The 20,946-nt window shown below is 42.7% G+C and overlaps 1 protein-coding gene across 3 annotated transcripts in view; it reads left to right on the forward strand.

Annotated features, from left to right (window-relative positions):
* The window catches only part of cacna2d3a (calcium channel, voltage-dependent, alpha 2/delta subunit 3a), a 409,741-nt gene that overhangs the window by 348,281 nt on the left and 40,514 nt on the right, over positions 1 to 20,946 (forward strand). For all 3 annotated transcript variants that reach the window (XR_008396432.1, XM_053680196.1, XM_017468484.3), the window contains 2 exons: positions 17,606 to 17,667; positions 18,614 to 18,658. Coding sequence is in view for 2 of the 3 variants with exons in the window: in XM_017468484.3 (XP_017323973.1) it covers positions 17,606 to 17,667; positions 18,614 to 18,658 (107 nt within the window). In the remaining variant the exon portion in view is untranslated. The remainder of the gene's footprint in view (positions 1 to 17,605; positions 17,668 to 18,613; positions 18,659 to 20,946) is intronic.

Raw genomic sequence — 20,946 nt, forward strand, 5'->3', positions numbered from 1 at the left:
AGACAGACCCCTTGAGGGCTGCTGTAGCATGCTCTATGCCCAAATACTTCACACAGAAAGCATGTCTGTCTCCTCCCGGGATGAAACGGGAGCAAGGTGTAATACACTTCCTGAATTCTTTCTCGCTCATTATTTCCCTCGCTTTTCTTTTTTTTTTTTTTTATAAAAAAGGGATAGAAAAGTTTAGGGATTTTGAGAAAATATAGAGTAGAAATGAAGCGTTATTTGTCACACAAACAACAGACATGCAGTCTGAAGATAATAAAGCTGGCGGTGTGGTTCACAGGTGCCATATATATATATATATATATCATGCGACGCGCTTAATTGCCACATCACCTAATCATGGCAGACCTACAAGTAGAGGCATGATTTTACACAAGCTTCAGATACCGGTCGCGCGTGCAAGGGCACTTCCATACTATTATGCTAAACGCAATGTCGAAGTTCCTTTTGAAAGGGAACAGGCAGTACATACAAGAAAACCCTCAAACATCTTGCAACTGAAAGAATATTGCATGAAAGAGTGGCCAAAAATTCCAGCAAGCCTGGTATTTAGATATATACAGTTGCAGTCCAAATTATTCAACCCCCATTGCAAATCAGGTTTGTTGTCAAAATTCACAGACTTTCAGAAAGTGGTTTCCCCAAATTTAACTGAAAATCCAATTTATAATGACTTCTCTAGTCTCAAAACTATTCAACTCTTCATGACAAGCATCGTTAGCACTTCGTAGAGCACCCTTTAGCTATTATGACCTGCTGCAAATGAGATGCATAGCCAGACACCAGCTTCTAGCAGTGTTCCTGAGCAATCTTAGCCCATTCCTCATTAGCAATGTCCTCCAGTTCAGTAATATTCTTGGGTTTGCGTGCTGCAACCACCTTCTTCAAATCCCAGCAGAGGTTTTTCTTTGGGGTTCTAGTCAGGTGACTGTTATGGCCCTGTAGAATCTTCCAGGACTTCTTCTGCAACAAAGCCTTGGTGGAATTTGAGGTACGCTTAGGACCAATGTCTTGTTCGAAGATCCTTTGACACCCACGCTTCGGCTTCCTCACAGACAGCATGACGTTTTCTCCTAGGATTTCCTGATACCCCAATGAATCCATCATGCCTTCCACATGCTGCAGTTTTCCAGTGCCAGAGGATGCAAAGCAGCCCCAGAACATCACTGAGCCCCCACCATGCTTGACTGTGGACAGACTGTTCTTTCTTCATTCTTCTTCCTCCAGACATACCGCTGATCCCATCGTGCTGAAAAGTTCCAGTTTTGTTTCATCTCTCCACAGAAGAGAATCCCAAAACTTCTGTGGCTTATTTATATGATTTTAACTGACTTTTCTTGTGATTTTGGGTCAGTAGTGGTGTATGTGCTCACTGAAACCTCAGTGCCTGTTGCCACCAAGTCTTGCTGCAGGTCTTTTGCAGTCACTCGAGGGTTTTTCACAGCCTGCCTTCTCAGATATCTGGTTGCAGCCATTGATAGCTTCCGATTTCTGCCCCATCCAGGTAGTGTACACTCAACAACCACTAGCCAGTTCAGATATTTCATGTGTTCCATCTTAAGCACTCCTGCTGCAACTAATGAAGCCCTTGATTAGTTGCATCAAGTGTGCTTGAGACAATACCTGTTTTGCATATTTTGATGTTGTGAGGGATTCTATTCAGATTCTGTTCTTATCAATTCATTATAAGTTGCATTTTCACTTGCATTTGGGAAAACCACTTGAAGCATTCGTTGTATTGAACTATTTCAGTTGCTTTTGTTTGATTGTTCATTGCAAACAGCTGAAAGTCTGTAAATTTTGACAATAAACCTGATTTGCAATGGGGGTTGAATATCTATCTATCTGTCTATATATATATATATATATATATATATATATATATATATATATATATATATATGTGTGTGTGTGTGTGTGTGTGTGTGTATGTATGTATGTATATATATATATGTATATAATTTATTCTCAGCAAAAAATAAATGTCCCTTTATCAGGAGACTGTATTTTAAAGATAATTTTGTGAAATCCAAATAAGCTTTACAGATCTTTATTGGAAAGGGTGTAAACAATGTTTTTCATGATTGTTCAATGAAGCATAAGCAATTATTGCACATGCACCTGAGGAATAGTCCGACACTAACAGTTTACAGGTTTATAGGTGGTAGACAATTAAGGTCACAGTTACAATTACTTAGGACACTAAAGAGACCTTTCTACTGACTCTGAAAAACACCAGAAGAAAGATGCCTAGTGTGCCTGGTCACCTGCATGAACATGCCATAGGCCTTCTGCAGGGAGGCATGAGTACTGCAGATGGGGTCAGAACAATAAACTGCAATGTCTGTAATGTAAGATGCCTGAGACAGTGCTACAGGGAGACAGGAAGGACAGCTGATCATCCTTGCAGTGGCAAACTACATACTACCATGTGTCCCCCCAGACGTGATTGAGAACTTGCCTTGGTGGAAGATTGGGGTAACATCTCCAAGCAAGAACTGACAAATGTGGTGCAATCTGTGAGGATGAGATGCACTATAGTACGTATAGCAACTGGTGGCCACACTAGATACTGACTGCTACTTTTGATATTGACACCCCCCCCCCCCCCTTCAAGGACTCCTTATTCCATTTATGTTCAGCAAATGTCTGCGAAACTTGTTCAGTTTATGTCTCAGTTGTTGAATGTTTTTATTCTAATACAAATATTTACACATGTTAAGAAATTTCCTGGAAATAAAAGCAGTTGATTGTAAGAGGATGTTTATGTTTTTGCTGAGTATATATATATATATATATATATATATATATATATATATATATATATATATATATTCAATCACCATATTAGTGGAATAATAATGCTTGTCGGTTAAAGAGGTCAATTTTAAAACTCATTTGTGAAGCAGCTTGTCAGTGTTTGCAATCAGATAGCAAACACTGTGTAACATGTGCAACCTTTCTCTCTGCGTTGGAGCTAGACTCAAATGTCAACTGTGGACTGATTCCATACATGCTGGCAGACATTCTGTGTGGTCATTGCTGGAACAGCACCAGTTTCTCTGGGGGTAATTGCTCTTTTGTAAGGATGTTTAGTGTACCTTGGTGTTCTTCAGTAATGAAGGAGCTGCATTGATGGGTGAATGGACAGCCCCTAGGCTAAAATCTTGGTTGGAAATTAGGTGTGCAGATTTTGCTTCACCTCTAAGAATTATGACACTGCTGAGCCAAGAATGTTGACAGGAATAGTGTCAGCAGAGTGACCTGAACAAGATGCCATAGAGTAGTGATTGTCTTGGAGTATCACTGCTCTAAGACACCTGATCCAACTAATCTGGTAAATACCAGACTTGACCTGAGCCAGCGTGTGTGTAGGACCACGCTACTTTAGATTCACTAGTGTTACGTGTCAGCCATAGGTTCCCACTGACAGTTCCTCCATTTTCCCTTTTCACAACCCTCCCTTTGCATCAGTTACTTGTGAAACTCCATAAAAATTCTTCTAGGGTCGATTGGATCTTTCCTGTTTTACCGCCATTCACCTACTACTCATCGACCACACATGTCTGTTGTTGTGGACTCATTAAGACTCCTATTGTGATGTGTGTGTTATTCATGTCATCCATGCTCTAGAGGGCGCTAGAAGTTCACTTATGTAACTGCATTTCATCTAACGAACAAGAAGTTCTTTCCAGTAAAAGATTCAACAGAGTTACACCATGTATTGTCTCTGTGTACCTGTGATATTCTTCAGTAGTGCAACGGTAAATACATAACACCTATTTATACTTCACAATTCTGAATATATGGGATACACCTTTATTTAGTGTATGGCTTGGATTTTTTTGGTTGTTCCTTTTGTTTAAAGCTAATTTCTGTTCCATCTTATTAATGGTTTTGTTGGACTGTTCTTGGTTTGGAATTTAACTAATGTCTTTTGTCTTGCCATTTGTTGAGCAGCAATGCTTATTATAATGATGGTGCTTTTTGTATTAGCCCATATACTGTCTCTGCATACCTTCTATTTGCTACTTCCTCATCTCTCAGCTCACTCATGATCTGACACATGAAGGTATGTGACTATATGCATCACTGGCTACAGTTCTTCCTAGTAGTACTAGTCACTGAAATATGTCACATAGGTCTGGTTTAGAAATTGACAATGCACACGACAAATTGTAGATAATGCAGAGTATAAATCCTGTAGGTTGAAATGCATCCTTGATACAAAAAAATGCCCCTGAGAAAAGCACTTATTTTCACTCATAGAATACCAAGATCACAAAACCCACTCACAGACTCAGTTTCCCAGCATGCACAGCGGCCTGCAGGCATGGCCACCCGGGACTCCACTTCCCACAACACACACACACTCCCACATTCACAGTCACTGGACTTTTAATGACACACACCTGTACTCGTTCACACACCAATCACTCAGTACGGTTACATGGACAACAATATTCCGATTAAGACAATACTCTGATTAAGAAACTACCGTGTAAACAGCTATTTCTGATTACCTTAATCAGGTTAAAGTCATACTCGAAGTAAACACCAATTGAATTAAGACGTGGAGTATTCCACGTTAGTCACAATTTTACTCTCATTATCGAAGTGCATTATAAACATGTACACACCTTAATCATACTATTAACATCGTGTGGGAGTTTGAATCACATTTTGCGACAGGACACACACAGCAGTGGTCAACTCTTTGATGGCAAACAAGAGAGCATGACTGCGTACGAAACCGCATACTTACCTACTATATACAGTGCATCCGGAAAGTATTCACAGCACTTCGCTTTTTCCACATTATGTTATGTTACAGCCTTATTCCAAAATGGATTAAATTCATTATTTTCCTCAAAATTCTACAAACAATACCCCATAATGACAGCATGAAAGAAGTTTGTTTGAAATATTTGCAAATTTATTAAAAATAAAAAACAAAAAAAGCACATGTACATAAGTATTCACAGCCTTTGCTCAATACTTTGTTGAAGCACCTTTGGCACCAATTACAGCCTCAAATCTTTTGGAGTATGATGCTACAAGCTTGGCACACCTATTTTTGGGCAGTTTCTCCCATTCTTCTTTGCAGGACCTCTCAAGCTCCATCAGGTTGGATGGGGAGCGTCGGTGCACAGCCATTTTCAGATCTCTCCAGAGATGTTTAAACGGATTCAAGTCTGGGCTCTGGTTGGGCCACTCAAGGACATTCACAGAGTTGTCCTTTAGCCACTCCTTTGTTATCTTGGCTGTATGCTTAGGGTCGTTGTCCTGTTGGAAGATGAACCTTTGCCCCAGTCTGAGGTCCAGAACGCTCTGGAGCAGGTTTTCATCAAGGATGTCTCTGTACATTGCTGCATTCATCTTTCCCTCGATCCTGACTAGTCTCCCAGTTCCTGCCGCTGAAAAACATCCCCACAAACATCTAGGGATGGTAATGGCCAGGTGATGACTGGTGCCTGGTTTCCTCCAGACATGACGCTTGCCATTCAGGCCAAAGAGTTCAATCTTTGTCTTGGTTTGAGAGTCCTTCAGGTGCCTTTTGGCAAACTCCAGGTGGGCTGTCATGTGCTTTTTACTGAGGAGTGGCTTCCGTCTGCCCACTCTACCATACAGGCCTGATTGGTGGAGTGCTGCAGAGATGGTTGTTCTTCTGGAAGGTTCACCTCTCTCCACAGAGACGCAATTCCTTGGACTTCATGGCTTGGTTTGTGCTCTGACATGCATTGTTAAGTTTGGGACCTTATACAGACAGGTGTGCACCTTTCCACATCATGTCCAATCAACTGAATTTACCACAGGTAGACTCTAATCAAGTTGTTGAAACATCTCAAGGATGATCAGCAGTGGAAACAGGCTGCACCTGAGCTCAGTTTTGAGTGTCATGGAAAAGGCTATGAATACTTATATACATGTGCCTTTTTTGTTTATTTTTAATAAATTTGCAAAGATTTCAAACAAACTTCTTTCACGTTGTCATTATGGGGTATTGTTTATAGAATTTTGAGGAAAATAATGAATTTAATCCATGACTTGTTCCATTAATCGATCTATGTTCTATAACATGTAAAAGAGGAACATGAAAGGAATATTCTAAAAGCATCTTATGTAAACACCTTAATCAGAATATTGTCTTATTCACAGTAAGGTCAATAATTAGATTATTACTGTCCATACGTAGTCACTGTGCATTATATAAACCAAATTTTTTGTTATATTTTCACTGTGAAGTAATTGCTCAGTTTCCCTTCTGTTCGGTCATTACCAAGCCATTGTTATTGTTCTTGTTTCCTGGTTTTGATCTTTGCTTTGCTCATGTTTTTGATTACTGTTTTGCTTCTGTTACTCTGTTTGCTGATTGCTTGACCCTGGACTGTTTATCACGCTGCTTTTGCCTTATGTCTTGGATTTGTCTGCCTTCCTAATAAACTTCCATTTTACCTGCACTTGCATCCAGCTCTGAGTCTGTGTTCTAACAGTCAGCACTCTCATTAATGCATGCCCCTGGGGCATGGCCACATGGTGACAGATGCCACCCTTGAAAGTAGTCTTGGTGCCCCACTTACCATCCACACTCTAATTTCAAATTGCATGTTAGTATTACTGTAATGTCTGTTATTACTATGAAACTCTAATGCATGCTTTAAAATAGAATAGAAAAGAATAGAGTAGATTTTTTTAGAATAGAAAATGATAGATTATTATATAGAAAGAGGCAGTGGTAAGGAGTAGTTTTGGAATAGGCATGATGAAAACAGTTATGGAAACAATGATTTACTTTTACTACTTTTAAATATTGCCAAGAAGAGAATTTTTAAAAGAAGAACAAAGAAGTGCATGAATGGGACAAACAGCAGTGATTGGTAATTGGTTGTTTAGAAGAATGGAGATCAGTGATTAGTCAATGAGAATCATGATGATTTTTTGGTGAATTTTCTGTCATTGTTTGGCTGTTGGGAAGCAATGATGATTGGTAATTAGTCATTGAGGACAATGTTGATCAGTGATTAGTTGTTGGGAACAGTGGTAATCAGCAATTGATCATTGGGGACAGTGGCGATCAGTGGGAACAGTGGTAATCAGTAATTTGTCATTGGGAACAGTTCTAATCAGTAATTGGTCATTGGGAACAATGGTGATCATTAATTGACTAAACCTGCCCTTTCCAGTCATATAACCAGCAGCTGTGATGTAATCTGGAGAGCCATATCAAGTGTAAAACAGTTGCTAACATCTGCTCAAAAAGTCTCTAGGCTTTAAAAAAAAACAAAAAAAACAAAAAAAAAACACTAAAGTTCATTATGTGGCCATTCATTTTGCACCAAGGAACACACCAGATCCTCATTTTTTTTTTAAAGTACTCACCAGTGAGCAGTACTGCCACAACTGTTTTGCTGTTTTGAGCACTGTAGAGAAAGTGTGATTTTTTTATTTTTTATAATTGTGACTTCTACACTTTGCTATTTGCAAATAACAACGTCTGGCCAGTGCATTACAAGTGCTTCGTCACAGTGTACACACTCAGTGCATTCTTACAAATGTGGCCATTGAAAATGTGACTCAAAGGAAAGGGGATCCTGCTATTTCATCATGCGGTATCATGCGCATACTCTGGCACAAAGGAAAGACAAGACCAGTAGGGGGCAGTCCTGTTTCATTTGAACAAACACGGCTCGCTAGTGTATGCAGTAGTTCTGCCAGGACATATACTGTATACAGCATATATTCTTTTACCAATCAAACTGTGCTGTTTCTTGTACTAAAGCCCATGATCTGCTTGTGCTCGGCCCGTGGATCTCTCTCAGAACCATTTTGCAACATGCAGCAGACCACATTAAACATTGACGAGCCTGAGAGAAATGGAATGTGTGGTGGGTTAAATTTAAGAAAAAATATTATGTATGGGTTTACATAAAAATATTCTGTTTCTCATCAAAACTAATGATAAACCTAATTTAAACAAGTTTCTAATTACAAGATTGAATTACAACCCCAATTACAAAAAAGTTGGGACGCTGTGTAAAATGTAAATAAATGTAGATCAAAACAGAATGCAATTATTTGCAAATCTCATAAACCCATATGTTATTCAGAATAGAACATAGAAAACTTCAAATGTTTAAACTGAGGAAATGTACCATTTTAAGAAAATAAGGCAATTTTGAATTTCATGGCCGCAACATGTCTCAAAAAAGTTGGGACGGGGCAATGAAAGGCTGGAAAAGTAAGTGTTACTAAAAAGAAACAGCGGGAGGAACATTTTGCAACTAAGTAGGTTAATTGACAACAGGTCAGTAACATGATTGGGTATAAAATGAGTATATTTGAGGGGCAGAGTCTCTCAGAAGTAAAGATGGCATGGAATCTGGATGGAAGGATATGTTGCTCTAAAACCTGTGTATACTTTTCAGCATTGATGGTGCCTTTCCAGATGTGCAAGCTGCCCATTCCATAGGCACTAATGCACCCCCGAACCATCAGAGATGCAGGCTTTTGAACTTAGTGCTGATAAAAAGCCAGATGGTCCCTCTCTACTTTCGTCCTCTTTAGATTAGTTTTAAAAAAGAATTTAAAATTTAGATTCGTCTGACCACAGAACAGTTTTCCACTTTGCCTCAGGCCATTTTAAATGAGCTTTGGCCCAGAGCAGACAGCGGCATTTCTGGATTATGTTCACATATGGCTTCTTCTTTGCATGATAGAGCTTTAACCTGCATTTGTGGATGGCACAGCAAACTGTGTTAACAGACAACGAGCTCTCGAGGTGCTTGAGTCCATGCAGTGATTTCCATTATAGAATCATGCCTGTTCCCTTTCAAAGGGAAGTGTGTTACGCCTTGCTCCCGTTTCATCACAGGGAGTAGTGCACACTTTCTGTGTGAAGTGTCTAGGGTTGGAGCATGCGATGGCAGCCCTCGAGAGGTCTGACTGCACATTATAACGCCTAAATTAGGCAGCTCCGCTCGCGACTCGCTCTCTTCTTGGAAGCCGAAGTGTGTTGGGTTTCAGAGCCTCGCGGATCTGGGCTGGTGGATTTTGGAGCTCACGTTGCGACTCTTCCTTCTGCTATGGAAAGCCAAAAAAAACCACGCACACAAAAATAATAGTAATAATTCCTCTGTGACTCAGAGGAGCCAGAAGGGTTTGCTAAAAACTGAGAGCAGCATATAAAGAGCTGCTTGAAGTGATTGCTAAGGCTGGATGAGCTTTTTTCTCCCCAGTGAAAGTAAATCCCTCACACTGCAGAAAACTCCCCTTTCTTCCAGAAGTGCATGACAAAATATCAGGCTTCTGATATAAAACCATGCATAAGCCGTATTTATAACCCCACGATGTTGGATTATTCGGCCAATGTGGGGAATGAATGGCATGGCTATTTAGCTATGCTGAAGGTGGAGGAGACACTTGTTAGCTACCTCTCACCATTGATGGCAGGTAATATAGGGGGGCCGGCTTTGCCATCCAAGCTACTGTGTAAGGCCACCATGGCATTGGTGGGCAAGGCCTATGCAGTAGTAGTCTTGCTAGTGGGTCACTGTAGACAGTGACAGTGATGCAGGCCTACCAAGCAGTCCTGCTTAGTGAGCTCGACATATGGCAGCATTCAGCCAGTTCCTTCCCTGTTGTGTCGAGTTCACCCGGGCATCCACAAGTGGAGCCCGGGCCAGCACTAATGCGAGGGAGACACAGAAGTTGAGTATGTTAGCCCGCCAACCCCCACAGACAGCCAGGGGAACCGGGCGGCCACAGTCACGGCCTGCTACTAGGCCTGATCTGAGAATGGTCATAAAGGCCAAGCAGACAAAGAAGAGTGATCCTGAGGGGCTGTGGAGGGACGTATCAGGGGACATGAGGTTGTTAGGGCAGTTAGCCCCCAGTCCTACTGTAGGGCCTCCCCTAGCCAAGGCTGTCCCAAGTTTTCAGTGTTCTCTGGTCAGCGAGCTGTCACAGGGCAATGAAAATCTGATGCTTTCCCTCCAATATAATGTTGAATAGTTAACATCATTAAAAGACCATCTGGCAGCGTGGAAACTACTGCCAAATGTGTCTCCATGGGTTCTGTCTACTATAGAAAAGGGTTACCAGGTCCAGTTCAGCGCTCGACCCCCCCGGTTCAGAGGTGTGCTCACCACAGTTGTCAGCACAGACCAGGGCCCGACGTTAGCGCAGGAAGTAAGATCCCTCTTGGACAAAGGGGCCATAGAACATGTACCCCGTTCCCTGAGGGGGGGAGGTTTTTACAGCCATTATTTCCTGATGGAAGCATATGTTGCTCTAAAACCTGTGTATACTTTTCAGCATTGATGGTGCCTTTCCAGATGTGCAAGCTGCCCATTCTATTGGTACTGTTCCCTTTCAAAGGGAACTTCGACGTTGCATTTAGCATAACAGTATGGGAACGCCTTGCGCACGTGACCGGTATCTGAAGCTTGTGTAAAATCATGCCTCTACTTATAGGCCTGCCATGATCAGGTGACGTGGCAATTAAGCACGTCGCATGATATATATATGGCACTTGTGACCCATGCCGCCAGCCTTATTATCTTCAACGAGACTGCATGTCTGTTGTTTGTGTGACAAAAACGCTTCATTTCTATTCGATATTTTCTCAAAATCTCTTAACTTTTCTATCCCTTTTTTAGAAGAAAAGAGAGGTAATTAATAAGTGAGAAAGAATTCAAGAAGTGTGTTACGGCTTGCTCCCGTTTCATCATGGGAGTAGTGCACACTTGCTGGGTGAAGTGTTTAGTGGTGTAGTATGCGATGTCAGCCTCGAGAGGCTGTGCATGGTAATGCCTACATTAAGCAGCTTGGCTCGCGACTCGCACTCTTCCTGGAAGCCGAAGCGAGTCAGGTTTCAGAGCCTCGCGGATCTGGGCCGGCCGCTGCCAAGGCAGCTAGCCATCTCAGGTTTGGTGGATCTCTGAGGAGCCGGAGACGAGCACTGCTCTATCTCTTGCTCTGTCTTCTGGGTTCGGCTATTTAGCTATGCTGAAAGTGGAGGAGGCGCTTGTGAGCCACCTCTCTCCATCAACGGCAGGTAATTACGGGGGCTGGCTTTGCATCCAAACCACTGCATAAGGCCACTGTGGCATTGGTGGGCAAGCCTATGCAGTAGTAATCTTGCTTGTGGGTCACTGCAGACAATGACAGTGTTGCAGGCCTACCAAGCAGACCTGCTGAGTTAGCTTGACATATGGCAGCATTCAAAAAAGCCAGTTCCTTCCCTGTTGTCTCTAGCTCACCCCACGAGTGGAGCCTGGGCCAGCACTAGTGTGAGGGAGACCCAGAGGGCGAGTATGGCAGCCCGCCAACCCCCGCAGACAGCCAGGGGAACCGGGTGACCACAGTCACGGTCTGCTACTAGGCCTGATCTGAAAATAGTCATAAAGGCCAAGCAGGCAAACAAGAGCATCCTGAGGGGCCGTGAAGGGATGTATCAGGGGACATGAGGTTGTTAGGGAAGGTAGCCCCCATTGCTACTGTATTGCCTCCCCTAGCCAAGGCAGTTTTCAGTGTTCTCTGGTCAGTGAGCTGTCACAAGGCAACGAAAATCTGATGCTTTCCTTCCAATAGAATGTGGAATAGTTAACGTCAGTAAAAGACCATCGGGTAGCATGCAAACCACTGCCACCAAATGTGTCTCCATGGGTTCTGTCTATCATAGAAAGGGTTACCGGGTCCAGTTTATAGCTCGACCAACCCCCCCCCCCCCCCCCCCCCCCCCGTTCACAGGTGTGCTCACCACAGTAGTCAGCACAGGCCAAAGCCTGACGTTAGCACAGGAAGTAAGTTCCCTTTTGGACAATGGGGCCATAGAACATGTACCCCATTCCCTAAGGGAGGAAGGTTTTTACAGCCATTATTACAGCAAAAAAAGATGGGAGTAAGATGCTGACACTCAAACTTATCATGCCACAGATTCAGTTTGAGGACTGGTTTGTGGCGATTGATCTAAAAGGTGCATATTTCCACATAGAAATATCTCTAGCTTTATCCCCTCACACCTTCACAAAGTGCATGGATGTCACTCTGGTTCTATTGTGACTCCAGGGCATCTGTGTACCAAACTACCTGGACGACTGGTTAATTCTAGCATGAACCAGGGAACTGGTGGTTCAACTTCAAGATGTTGTTCTCGCCCACATGAAGAGCGTGGGGCTCAGGTTGAATCCGCAGTGGACAACTTTTCTAGGGGTTATAGGATTATACTACGATGAGGGCGTTTCTATCCCCAACATGCGTAGTGTCAATCCTATCAACACTGAGCAAGATAAATCTGGATCTTGAGAGACTATTGGGGTGGAGTCCATACGGCAAGATTTGGCCAAGCAGGATGGCGTGTGTTTGCCTCTGAGGAGACAACACATGGCCCGCTGTGGTTCACCATCACTCCTCCTGCACAATTAGGACTGGACACAATGGTGCACATGTGGCCGAGGTCACATCTTTATGCTGTTCCCCCATCGCTCTGCTCCCACAAGTTCTAGTGAGAGTTCGCCAAGACAGTCTGCTAGTAGCACCTTATTGGCCAGCTCGAATATGGTTCTGAGAGATAATATCCCTGCGAGATGGTACCCCTTGGGAGATTCCTGTCCACAGGGATCCACTGTAGACCCAGTAAACTGTGCAATACCTACAGTTCTGGAGCGCTTACAAGAACATTTCTAAGTGGGGTGGGCTCCTTCTACAATCAAGGTCACGTGGCCGCCATTTTGGCAGCCACGCCCCTGTTGATGGAGCTTCTGTGGGGCAGCAATCTCTAACTTCGAGGTTTATGCATGGTCTCGGGCGGCTGAGGCCTATCTGCAGGCCGCGCATACCCTCCTGGGAACTTCTGTGGTCCTGGAAGGTCTGTCGGGTGCCCCATTTGAGCCCTTAGAGTGGATCTACTGTCTCAAGTCAGCGGGCTGATTTATCACCCTCGGCCAGAACTACGGAAACTGTGGGTCTGGCCCCTGAGGGGCACCAGCTCAGATTCTGGTCTCACAACTGAGATTGTAGAAACCATGTTAAATGCTAGAGCACCGTCCACAAGGAAATTGTATGCACTCAAGTGGCAGCTTTTTGTCTTGTGGTGTGAGGAACGTCAGCTAGACCCAGTGAACTGCGCAATAGCTACAGTCCTGGAGTTCTTACAAGAGCGTTTCTCAGTGAGGTGGGCTCCTTCTACAACCAGGGTTTACTTGGCCACCATTTCGGCCAGCCATGCTGTGTTGATGGAGCCTCTGTGGGGCAACATCCTCTAACTTCGAGGTTCATGCATGGTGTCAGGTGACTAGGCCCATCTGCAGGCCACGCATATCTTCCTGGGACCTTTCTGTGGTCTTGGAAGGTCTGTCAGGGGCCCCGTTTGAGCCCTTAGAGGCTGCTTCTGAGAAGCTTCTGACTCTAAAGGTAGCTCTTCTGCTGGCCCTGACATCTCTCAAGCGAGTGGGAGGTCTACAACCTCTCTCTGTTGCCCCTTCCTGCCTTGACTTTACCCCTGGATTAGCCAAGGCCTTCCAGTATCCTAGGCCGGATTATATTCCTAAAGTGCCTACATTGGTTCCCCACCCTGTGGTGTTGCAGGCTTTCTGCCCTTCTCTGTTCCTCACACCAGAACAAGAGAGGATGCACCTGCTGTGTCCAGTAAGGGCTCTCTGTACTTACGTCCACCGCTCCAGCCAGTGGCGTAAGTCGGAGCAGCTACTGGTCTGCTCTGGCAGCGAAAGGAAAGATGATGCTGTGTCAAAGCAGCGCATCTCTAATTGGATAGTGGAAGCAATCTCTAAGGCTTATGACACGCGCGGTCTCGCCACGCCTCTGGGAATAAGAGCTCATTCCACTAGGACGGTCGCCTCCTCGAAGGCTTTGTCCAAAGGGGTATCCTTGCAGTATGTGTGTGCAGCTGCAGGGTGGTCTACGGCACACATATTCATTCGGTATTACAGCCTGGATATTCATTACACCCCGGGCTCAAGTGTCTTGCAGTGACCCTCAGGCTTGGGTATTTTTGAACAGGCCGTACCCTCGGTATGACGGAGTGGATATTCCCGTTCCCATACTGTTATGCTAAATGCAACGTCGAAGTTCCCTTTGAAAGGTAACGTCAGGGTTACGCATGTAACCCTGTTCCCTGAGAAGGGAACGAGATGTTGCATAGCACTGTCATACCAGAGCAGGCCTGTGAATTGCGTCTTCGCTTCAGATAATGCAGTCTCGCTGAAGATATTAAGGCTGGCGGCATGGTTCACAGGTGCCATATATATATCATGCGACGTGCTTAATTGCCACGTCACCTGATCATGGCAGGCCTATAAGTAGAGGGATGATTTTACACAAGCTTCAGATACCGGTCACGCGCGCAAGGTGCTTCCCATACTGTTATGCTAAATGCAACGTCTTGTTCCCTTCTCAGGGAACAGGGTTACATGCGTATCCCCGACGTTTTTGTGTTAATATTAAGCCTATAACAACGTTACTGCTGAAATGTGTGGGTTTTTTTTTTTTTTTTGTCTGCTGTAGCCATGACACACACGTGTGTGAGTGTGTATGTGTGTGTGTGGGGGGGTGTTGTGACACTTGTGATGACAGTACTATGTGTTATGAATAGAATTAGAAGTGAGTTAGACCACAATTGCTTTATGAACTGCCTAAAACCTCTTGAGTGATAGTCTTTCAAATTCTTGCCCACTTTTTGCAATCATTTAACTTCTTTTGAGTGACCGTTGGCATTTGAGTTTTCTCTTCAAACTCTTGCCCACCCACTGTTCAACTTCTAGCCTCATCACTGGTTGTAAGCGTTTTTTAAAGAAACACGTGGTAGGTTCTCTGTAACCAGGGTAACGATTACATTGATTTGCAATCTCACACAGAGCATGCATGTCATACTCTGCCACATACCACTGATTTAGAGCTTCTCTATTTCTTGTTAAAATAGTTTGAATTTATTCACTATCATGTTATTCTCACCACTGTAAAGACTTTGTATAAAACTAAGTGTATAAAAAATATGGGATGAATCACATCCCTTATTGACTCAATAAGGGACACAGCATTACAGTATATTTTTCAATGCAAGACAATCCTGTATTACAAGGGATGGGTGGTAACCCTACTCACCATGTTAATCACTGTGTGAGGGACAGTGTGTTAATTGGTTTCCTACTTTTACACATGAAACTTTCTGTTATGCCCTGTTAGGTTTTGAAAATAGAGAATCTCCGGGTTAGAATTCTTAAGAAGTGAGAAAGTGGGAGTACACAAGAAAGACGGTGCCCTCACCCCACTACACACTTCCCGCATCAAGCTTGGGAGAGTTTATCAAAAAACAAACAGACACGCAAAGTTTAAATGGCAAGATATCTCGTTTATTCTTTAGGGAAAATTAGCTTTTCCTTTTGTTAGATTGACCTCAAACGGGGGAAATGTACAAACTTAATATTTCAACAGCTGATCAACTATTTCCACGATGCAGTTGGACTTAAGTCTGGCAAGGATATTAATCCCGTGGCCACCGGTAATAATAGCCTGAGGTTATACATGAATTATGAGCACAGTAACAAGATCTGACAAGACAATAAATTGTAAATATAGACAAGAGACACTTGCTATTAAAATCAAACAAGGCTTTATTAAACTACTCTAACACACACGAACTAAAATAACACATAAGCACACACACACACAAATACAAAATAAAGGGGGTGAAAGTAGCTTTGATGGTAAATGAATGACTCCTTTGTTTTAACACCGTACGCTGTTCTACTTTAGTAGAACTTTCAAACTTTTAGTCGCAACTGTTGGGACGTAGACCTGACAACATTCTACTTGGTTTTCCTTTCTCTCATCTTTCAGCAAATCGCTCAAGGAACATACACATACCAAATAGGGCATATATTGGCCGTTGTTAACACATTACTAATAATTTTTCATACACCTATATCCATAATCAATCTTACTCATGCATGCTAAACAATCAAATGTCTAAATGCAACTTTGTGGTTACAAGCATGATAATTACAGGGTAACATATAGAAGAAAGTAGGCAATATAGAATATATAAGGTGTCCTTATTTAATTGGTGTGACAAAGGTGTGTCCTTGGGGCCTGTTTGGTTGCCTTACCCTCCGTTTCCCCAAATTTATCAGCTGAGGCCCAGGGCTTTCATCTTGTAGTCCAGCCATCACGTCTTGGCCACTGGCCTAGATCCATGAATTTTAGGAGAGGTTTGCTAATCTGTGAGGGATCATCCATTGTTCACAGGGCAGTAAGATCTCAGCAATCAGCCATGAGCTGTAATTGGCTAAAGTCTGCACACAGGGGCTCATAATTTAAGGCTCATGTGAAGGGGTGATCTTATGCTCATGCTTATCTTCTGCTTATGATCTTGTGTGCTGAGGTCCTACAGTTCTAAGAAAGGTAGAGTATATATCATGCTTGACACACAACAGAGACAATGGGTGAACTGTTGATTGGCTAGGTGGAAGGTCATATTTGCATAAAACAGGGAGCATATCAATGTAGGACAGGAACAACTCCATATATTGTTTTCAGGAAGTCATAGGAGTATGGGCAAATGTTATTCAGGAAGGTATGTAAGTGCATGCAAATGGTATTTGGGGAGACAAAGGAATGCGGAAATGGTGAGGGGCTTTATCTGTCTGTACCTGTTAGAGAAGAATTGAAGGTATTAACACAGGAACCACGAAAGTGCTAACAAAGGAATGGGGGGAGGGGTGTTCACAGTAAACTTATGACCCTAATTGTGCTAGGTAGTATTTTTTTCTTTAACTCAAATAAACACATAAATAGGCACTCATTTAAAATTCTTTTGGGAAAATCACTACATTTTATTAACCATCATAATCCTCTGATCCCCCCTAATCCCCTAAATGTCTGGGGATTTTATTGTCCATACATTTAGGCTGATGGACTAAAGAATTTGCAAGACCATTTGGAAAGCTGCTTTTATTTTATATGTAGTTTTGATATATATTGTACTGTTGGAAAATCTGCACAATCCCTTGATCACATTTCCCAAGTAAACCCCTCCGCCATCTTTTCCTGTCCCATCTTATTGATATTTGTCCTTTGACAAACAGACCTCTCTCCCTTAGCTCTATTTCTCACAGAGAAAATATTTCTACTCTACATGGACAGGAGAAATGACTTTGTCAACAAGTTCAAAACCTTAATCAGTAATTCGGTAACTCATAAGTCTTCTGCATGACATGTTTAACTTGGCCTTACACCATCATGTTGTGGTTTTTATATACATGATTGTATGAGAGAACTGGATCTGAGAATATAAGAGCTGGACGTGAGAAGGAATGCATTTCATATTCCCTGAATGAACAGGATGTAGAAGACTGGAGAACGTTTTTTATATTTGATGGGTCAGGTCATACCGCCTTACTAAATATTATTCAGTTAAGGCGTTGTATTCATAAACGTCTGGAAGATTAACGACTTCTTGATTTGTCATTATTAATGAAGCTCTTGTGGTTGCAAAATTCTATAACCTTCATGTTTGTGTTAAGTAAATAGCATGTCACTTTGACTATTCTTGAACATGACATGTTTTGAATGTGTGCTCCAGCTGTGGGGATACAGATGAAATTGGAGTTCTTTCAAAGAAAATTCTGGACTGCCAGCAGACAGGTAAACATTCACAAAACATACACACACACACACACACATGCACACACACACACACAGCTAGACATTTAGGCTGAGTAAAAGTAATATAATACTTAAAAAAAATAAAATAATGGAATTTATCATAAATTCAGTTTATCAATTGTAAGTAAATAATTACTCCACAGAGGATACATTTAAAATCACTTAAATATGCAACTAATTTAATATCCCTGCTGTCCCCTACTGACCATTGAAGAGTGTTATCAGTAAGTTGAAATAATGGGGCCTCACACCTCCACGGTTGGGTGTCCGATTCCCGCCACGGCCCTGTGTGTTTGGAGTTTGCCTGTTCTCCCCGTTTTGCGGGGGGATTCCTCTGGATACTCTGGTTTCCTCCCCCAGTCGAAAGACATGCATGGTAGGCTGATTGGTATGTCCAAAGTGTCTGTAGTGTATGAATGGGAGTGTGACTGTGATTGTGCCCTGCGATGGATTGGCACCCTATCCAGGGTGTACTCCGCCTTGTGCCCAATACCCCCTGGGATAGGCTGCAGGTTCCCTATGAACCAGTAGGATAAGTGGTATAGAAAATGGATGGTCGGATGAAATAATGGGAATTTGAAATTTAAACCATGTAAAAATTTCAATTATTATATTCTAAACATAATTATTAACATAATTAATTAAAAAAAACTTTTAAAAATACCAAGGCTTTTTAAAGATTTCACTCCCTGCTTAAGTGGCAGATTTTGTTTAAGTCATAAACAATTCATTTTTGATACACGGCCATTTGTTTATTATGTTGAATACAGTATATTGAAATCACAGTCATTCATCTGTGGATAAAAATAATATGCACTAATAAGACAGTCTCAAATTTCAGGAATCACCACAATATGTCTGTTATTTATGTGTCTGTATTTACGCAAGTAACCACCATTAAAAAATGTCATGTTTCGTGTTGTAGTGCGCTACCCTGGATGGGAAGTGTTCCATCAGCTGTGATGATGATGTGAGTGTGCACACTTCCTTTATCTCCAGTCCATCATGCCTGGCACCCTTGTTTATTTGTAAACCATTATGAGAAGTATCTCTAAGCATGTTTTAGTAAACAAACAAACAAACAAACAAAAACATACATAGAGTGGAGCACTAATGAAAATGCTTCTATCTGCATTATTTTCTAATTTTTAATACAACAATTTTCATGACAAATTATATTATTGACATCAACCTTGAATCTTTGAAATATTTACGTGAATTTCAGAGTTTCTTAGTATTTGATACATCCCTTTTTTGCTTTTTCTGCTTTTACAGTGTACACTAGAGCTGGTACAGGCTCCACAAATTTGTGCAAAACCTGATGATCAATTCAGATCTATTAGTGTCGTTTGAACACATGCTTCAATAGAAGAGATTAGACAATGAGGAAAATCTGACCTTCTGTACAAATCAGTTAACATGCTCAATATCGGACATTTGCTTACATTTAAATTGTGACCTACTGTAGAAATAGTGTAGAATCTTGAATATTAAATATTTAAGATATTGAACATTTAAAGTGGTGCTTGAAAGTTAGAATTTATATATATATATATATATATATATATATATATATATATATATATATATATATATATATATATGCATAAATATGACCTAAAACTTCATCCAATTTTCACACAAGTCCTAAAAGTAGACAAACAGAACCCAGTAAAACATCTGGGTTACGCATGTAACCCTTTCCCTGAGAAGGGCACGAGACGTTGCGTTTAGCATAACACTATGGGAGCACTCCTCGCGCGTGACTGGGATCTGAAGCTTGTGTAAATTCATGCCTATTTATAGGCCTGCCATGATCAGGTGATGTGGCAATTAAGCGCATCATGTGATATATAAATGGCACCTGTGAACCGTGCCGTCAGCCTCTATTATTTGAAGCGAAGACACAATTCACAGGCCTACTCCGGTATGACAAAGCTACGCAACGTCTCGTTCCCTTCCCAGGGAACAGGGTTGCATGCGTAACCCACACGTTTCCATTCAACTTCGACGTTGCGTTTAGCATAACAGTATGGGAACAAGAATACCCACTCCGTCATACCGAGCGTACGGCCTTTTCAAAAATACCCAAGCCCGAGGGTCACTGCAAGACACTCGATCCCAGGGCGGAATGGATATCCAGGCTGTAATATCGAATGAATGTGTGTGGCATACTACTCTGCAGCAGCAGCACACACATCCCGTAAGGATACCCCGTTGCACAAAGCCTTTGAGGAGGTGAGCCCCCTAGTGGAATGAGCCCTTATGCCCAGAGGCGTAGCGAGACCGCACACCTCATAAGCGATAGAGATTGCTTCCACTATCCAATTTAGAGATGCGCTGCTTTGACACAGCATGACCTCTATTGTCGCCGCCAAGCAGACCAGCAGCTGCTCCGACTTACGCCACTGGCTGGAGCGGTGGACGTAAGTACAGAGAGCCCTTACTGGACACAGCAGGTGCATTCTCTCTTGAGGAACAGAAGAGTGCAGAAAGCCTGCAACAACACAGGGTGGGCAGCAGATGTAGGCACTTTAGGAATATAATCCGGCATAGGATACAGGAAGGCCTTGGCTAATCCAGGGGTAAAGTGAAAAGCAGGAAAGGGCAACTGAGAGAGTTTGTAGATCTCCTACTCGCTTGAGAGATGTCAGGGCTAGCAGAAGAGCTACCTCTAGAGTCAGAAGCTTCTCAGAGGCTGACTCTAAGGGCTCAAATGGGGCACCCGACAGACCTTCCAGGACCACAGAAGGTCCCAGGAAGGTATGTGTGGCCTGCAGATGGGCCTCAGTCATCTGACACCATGCATAAACCTCGAAGTTAGAGGATGTTGCCCCACAGAGGCTCCATCAACAGGGGCATGGCTGGCCAAAATGGCAGCCATGTAAACCCTGATTGTAGAAGGAGCCCACCCTGCTGAGAAACGTCCTTGTAAGAACTCCAGGACTATAGCTATTGTGTAGTTCACTGGGTCTACAGTGGATCCCTGCAGATGGGAATCTCCCAAGGAGTGCCATCTAGCAGGGATATTAACTCTGAGAACCATATTCGAGCTGGCCAATAAGGTGCTACTAGCAGCATTTGTAGACTGTCTTGGTGAACTCTCGCTAGAACTTGTGGGAGCAGAGAGATCGGGGGAAAAGCGTACACATGTGACCTCAGCCACATGTTCACCATGGCATCCAGCCCTAATTGTGCGGGAGGAGTGAGGGCGAACCACAGCGGGCAGTGTGCTGTCTCCTTGGAGGTGAACACATG

The sequence above is a fragment of the Ictalurus punctatus genome, chromosome 5 (assembly GCF_001660625.3).
Source record: "Ictalurus punctatus breed USDA103 chromosome 5, Coco_2.0, whole genome shotgun sequence".
NCBI lineage: Eukaryota > Metazoa > Chordata > Actinopteri > Siluriformes > Ictaluridae > Ictalurus > Ictalurus punctatus.